The sequence below is a fragment of the Myxine glutinosa genome, chromosome 11 (assembly GCF_964187855.1).
Source record: "Myxine glutinosa chromosome 11, kmMyxGlut1.1, whole genome shotgun sequence".
In the NCBI taxonomy this organism is placed as follows: domain Eukaryota; kingdom Metazoa; phylum Chordata; class Myxini; order Myxiniformes; family Myxinidae; genus Myxine; species Myxine glutinosa.
The window spans coordinates 9,522,544-9,528,543 of record NC_136271.1 but is presented as its reverse complement, the minus strand read 5'-3'; the positions used below and the strand labels follow the sequence as shown (position 1 = coordinate 9,528,543).

General features: G+C 40.3%; 1 protein-coding gene across 1 annotated transcript in view; it reads right to left on the bottom strand.

Annotated features, from left to right (window-relative positions):
- Positions 1-1,039: 1,039 nt before the first annotated feature.
- Positions 1,040-6,000, bottom strand: part of YJEFN3 (YjeF N-terminal domain containing 3) — a 169,520-nt gene continuing 164,559 nt past the window's right edge. Inside the window, exon 6 of the mRNA XM_068130138.2 lies at positions 1,040-2,683. Within this exon, the coding sequence (XP_067986239.1) occupies positions 2,481-2,683 (203 nt within the window). The 3' untranslated portion in view covers positions 1,040-2,480. The remainder of the gene's footprint in view (positions 2,684-6,000) is intronic.

Sequence of the window (6,000 nt, the reverse complement as noted above, 5' to 3'; positions counted from 1 at the left end):
AGCATTTAGGAACCGATCTACGCAGTTCCAATTTAAACCTTTTCACCCACTCTACTGTCATTACCTTTTAAGGAATTACATTATTCATGAACAGGATTAAATAATTAAATTGATATATGTGGCAAAATTACGTGCCCAGACAAGGAATCGAACCCAGGTCCTCTGGAAAACGGTACCAGTGCTCTGCCATCTGAGCTATCAGGGCGACCCTGACCGAGCATGCAATTTTCCCACAAATAGAATTGCCACTCTCTTTCCGTCAATGCTTCCGGGGCACTCGCTGCCAACCATAGGAGCACCAACGGCCTGAACACGAGAGGGTCTTCCTCCAACTACCTAGAAGATTGTGGCATCATATGTGTGGGAAAATTGCATGCTCAGTCAGGGTCATCCACATAGCTCAGATGGCAGAGCACTGGTACGGTTTTTCAGAGGACCTGGGTTCGATTCCTGGTCTGGGCACGTAATTTTCTCACATATATCAATTTAACCTTTTAAGGAGACCATTCCATGCACTAACTACTCTTTCACCCATCATCTTTTCCCCTAGGTTATTGCCCGTGTTCCTAACTGTCCATTCTGCTGAAAAACTCCTGTGCACCCAAAAGCTCATCCCCATTCCTCCATTCCTCTTTTGTGTCGTCTGTGGAACCGACTCTCCATATCTGTTGTCTCATGAACCTCCCTCGAGTCCTTCAAGAGTGTCGCACATCATCACCTCAAGCTCCCCTACCCCATCCCGACTGCTGCTCTCTAATTTCACAAACTCCCTTTCCTTTATGCCACATCTTTATCACCCACTGCTGCTCCCCGTCATATAGATTAGCTTTTCCACAAGCCGAGATTTCTCTTTCAAGATTGTCCTGCCACCTGGAGGATGGCATATTACAGAAAGATAAGTGCAGCAGCTTGGTACCATTAGGCCTCACCCCATATAAAGGAAAATGAGGACGAAGAGAAGGTCATTCACAAGAAAATAAATGTTTCAATTGAACGGAAGTAAAATAAACAACAGACACAGTAGAAAATGGCAAAAAAATGACAGTTGACTTTTTCTTTTTATTAATGTTGAAGAAAAGTGTGGGGTAATGGGTGGTGGAGGAATGTTTGGACCCGTGGACACCACCCCCGTCCCATTCCATATCCGCCCTGGTACTGGAATCATTATTATTATTTCTTCTGAACATCGGATTAACACCAAATACAGAGCACACATTGTCGCTGATGCATGATGGCACACCATCTACCAGTGAAAACACAAGGTCATAAACATCCGTGTTAAACCTCTCTCAACACAAAACAGTGAGTCACGGAAAAAATAGCACAATTCTAATAATTAGGATGGTGTGTAAAATCGTGCACGTCCAGCGGTGGAACTACGAGTGGCGTTATCGAATAAAATAAAAAGTCAAAACCCCAACGAGGACTCAAATTTCCTAAAAAGCCAATTTAAAAAATAATAATAAACGTTGTTGACACAAAATGAACATATCATGAATCATTTTGAAGTTACAGTAGTTTGTGGAATCCTTTATGCTTCGCATTATGGACATTAATTCACCAGTAACGAAATATAAATGTTTTTCAAATTACAAGACGTTAGAATGTTTGCGTTGATGTCGGGTAGATCTCGTGGTGAGTACTTTGAATCAATGGTGTATAAGTTTATTAAAATGGAACACAAAAGCACAGATGTGCAGGGTGTCCACAAATTACCGGCCCTAATTGAAACCGTAATTAAGCAAATAATGAAATGGGATACAATGACGCGGTTTTCTGCAAGTGAAAGAACATTTCCCAAAGTTTTATAGGATTTGTCAAGATCATCATCCGAATCTGAATGAACTTATTGGAACGACTAATGGACATGTTCAACATCCTCATCACTTGCGCTTGGCCGGCCTGCCAGCTGTAGGATCTCCATAAGCTTTTTGTTCCACTCACGAATCGTTTTTGGTGATGTTGACTCCCTTCCGTAGGTCATCTTGAAGTTCCGCTGAACCCGTGTTGCTGATTTGGTCTCTCCAAACCAGGCAACACAATGTACTTTTTCTTAAATAATTGTGTCATCACATGTCACAGGAAACACTGGAAATTAAATTTTTTAAAAATCAACAAAACTTTGGGAAATGTTCTTTCACTTGCAGCAAATTGCATCATTGGATCCCATTTCATTAAATTTTTATTAAGATTTGAATTTGGAACGGTAATTTGTGGACAACCTATTTATCAAATGCAGATTTGGACGATAAAAGTAGTGATTGGTCTTTCCTTTCTCTGTTTCTTGAAACTCCTTGTTACTCAGAGAAACATGGCGAAATAATAGAAAGTTGTTTTTTGTTTTAAACCTGTAAAAACATGGGACTCGATCGTTTTAAGAACATGGCACAAATCACGGAGGGGCATGTGAATAGGCAAGCCAGTTGAAGTGAAACTTTCAAAACAAACTTATTTGCACGATACTAGCGGCCAAGGCCTGATCATGGTACAGAGACGACACAGTCCACATCTGGGTAATCGGGGAGGTTAAGCTCATATTTTCTGAGGATGTCTGGTGGCAAGTAACGTCCTGCTACAAAGTGGTATTTTCCAGAGAAGTGTTGGGAGCAGGCTTTGGGTGCTCCGAGAGAAACCAGGACAGTCGGACTGAGACCATCAACTGGGGAGTTATCCACCGGCCATCCTGTCATGCAAGGGAAGGGTAAAAATGAACGATATCCAGTATGCAGGAGCATTGAACATTATCAATAACAGAAAAGGGCACCCTACATCTGACAAATAAAATACATTTACTTCTTCATGCAGGTGTATGGAATCAAATTGGCACCCTTTATATTAACTTTTCTAGAGCATTACCTGGTTCCTCCTAAGAACACAAGGGTAGTCCAGCATGCATACGAGATTTTTTGAATGCCCCTTATTTTGTATTGTTTGGCATTTTCTATAAATATATGGAATGTCCCTTCTTTTCTATACTTTGCCACATGGCACTTACCCGAATATAAAGGGGTCTTTTCTATACCCCTGGCATTTTACCCAAGTCTACTATATAAGAGAACCGTTGGTCTGTCTGCCTGTCTGTCTGTGTGTCACCATTTTTCGCAGAGATGGCTGAAAAGATCTTCATCAAATTTTCAGAGGTTCAACAGTGACTGCTCGGGAGTGTTTTCGGCAGAAAGAAAAATAATTGCAATTAAAAAGTTCGTTTTTGAGGAATAAAAAGAAAGAAAAAAATCGCTCTATCGTGCCTAAGCCTTTTTGATTAATGACAGTCATATACAAGAAAACATTTGCATAAATAAATACAAAACAATTACCAGACATTTGAATACAAATAATTATTTATTTACAGACTTGGCATTTAATATGGAATATTTTTTTTGTGGGGGTGAACTTACTTTTCAAGATGTCTTAGAACCAAAAGTTCATTGGAATTATGTTGAAATTATTCTAGATTTTGTTAACGTGACCTTTAAAAGAAACAAAAACCACATTTGACATTTCGAAACAAATAAATTGATCTTTGAAAGTGATGTAAACTGATATCGAACTCAATTCACGGACAGTACTGTGTTAAACTTCTGTACGTTTTCCAGAAGTATCTCTTTATTTTTCACATTAGCCAAAATTTTTTTTAACAAAAACAAAAGTTAAATTACGACTGGGATTACGGACAGTAAAATTACAGTTCAATACTTCATGTAACCCCCACGAGCATTCAGGAGAGCACGTACACGTTGAGGCATGCTGTTCATGAGATTTGCCAAGGTTTGGACAGGAATCACTTGCCATGCAGTGACAATAGCCTGCTGCAATTCACGCACAGAGGTCGGCTGCTGGTCCAAGTGGTCGATTTGACGCGTTAATTCTGCCCACAAGTTCTCTATAGGATTCATATCCGGGGACATGGCAGGCCACTCCATATGCTCTACACCACGGTCAGCAAGAAAGTGTTGGATCATGCGAGCACGATGAGGCCGTGCATTGTCATCTTGGAAGACAAAGTTTCCTCGAAAGGCTGCACGAGCAAATGGAAGCAATGTTTCTTCCAGAATGGCCCTGTACTTGAACTGGTTCAGGTTTCCATTCAGAACAACCAGGTCAGTTTTGCCCCCTGCATGAAAAACAGCCCAAACGGTCACCCCACCACCTCCAGCTTGGACTCTTGGCACTATACAATCTTTGTTGTAGGCTTCATGCACTTGTCTGCGCACTCGGACGCGGCCATCTTGACGATAGATCAGAAATCTAGACTCGTAACTGAAGATCACGTGATTCCAGTGTCCTGGCTGCCATTGACGGTGCTCTCTGGCCCACTGCAATCGGCGCTGGCGGTGTTGTCTGTTCAGGCGTGGCTTTCTCAGGGGACGCCTGGCATGATAGCCTGCTTGAACCAGTCGTTGGTTGACTAGCCTTCTGGATACAGGCACATTTGTCAGTTGCTGCCATTCAGCTCTAAGCCGATTAGCTGACTTGGTACGGCCATTGCGGACTAACCGGTGCAGCTGGCGATCATCCCTCCTTGTGGTTCTGCGGGGACGTCCTGGCCTCGGTATTGGAGGAGGGACACCTCTCTGAGCATTTCGTTTCAGGATCTTTGACACCTGACGTTGAGTGATGCCATACTGCCGAGCAATAGCACGCTGTTTCATGCCGGAATTTCGTAAAGCCACCACTCCATGACAAACAGCATTGTCGAGTTGACGGAACATCTCCAGAGGAAGCAGCAATAACTTTTGGAGACGTGCAGCAGTTGTTTTCCACTAATACAGAACGCAACAACCCTTGTATACCCGACTGTGAAGCCAATCATCAAATGCACCTGTCCGTACATTTTGCCACGCCACCTGTGATATAATCCTGTTGTTGACTTCTTGCTGCGACAGACAATCAGTGACATGGTTCGTTTAACAAATAAATCACCAAAGTGTAAAAGAAACTCACCAGATTGATATACTGAGTTAAGAAAGTAAACCCAAGTCAAGAAAAAAAAAAAATTCCATATTAAATGCCAAGTCTGTACTTATACATGCTTTACCATGTCCATTACCTACAATCCTACATGCCACCTTGAATTATGTATTTACTTATATATGCTTTACCGTGTCCATTACTTACATGCCACCTTGAATTATTTATTTATACATTTTTGCATCACTGTTAATGACATACCACCTTGAAATGTAATGTTTTATTCATATACCTTTTACCATTCTACCAGGTACATACCACCTTGAATACTTCATACACACTTTCCCATCTCCAATACTTACATATTAATTTATTTAAATGTATAATCTACACATCCCATTTTAAGTTGCGGTTGGGGACTGTGGCCTCAATGAAGAATTGCATCCTAATTGTTATTGGAATTGCTTTAAGTAATTGCATCCTAATTGCTTTAAGTTAATCGTTCGTATTGCTTGGTGTCCACACAGTGGAAAAAGATGTTGAGGAAATGAAACAGATCTAATTGGAAGACAAAATCCACAACAAAATCGTACTTCAAAACAGCAGACAAGTCTAACTGGTTGAAAAAAAATCCAAAACAGCTGAATTTGACTGCTGTCTCATTGGCATTTACGAAATGTACCTCATTGCTTCTGTTTTATTGAATTTATCTTGTTCAGTCGTAAAAATAAAACATTGAGGAACTATTTGTGTTTTGTCTGACTCTAGTGGGCAATCTTTTCTCTTATTATCACCAACCTTTTTTTAATTGAAGCAAAAACAGTAAATTGTATCTTGTTAATAGCAATTCAGGTGTTGTCAATAAAATAAGAAGCATCTACTGTATTCGTATATTTCCAAGTTGTGGTGGAAAGAATATAGCAAAAATGTTTTTGGCATTGAAGAGAAACAAAACCAGGTTTGAAAATTGCCATTTTAAACCTAAAAATTGCCATTTTTTTGAATTGCCATTTTAAACCTAACAATTGCCATTTTTTTTGAATTGCCATTTTAAACCTAGAAATTGCCATTTTTAAAAATGCCATTTTA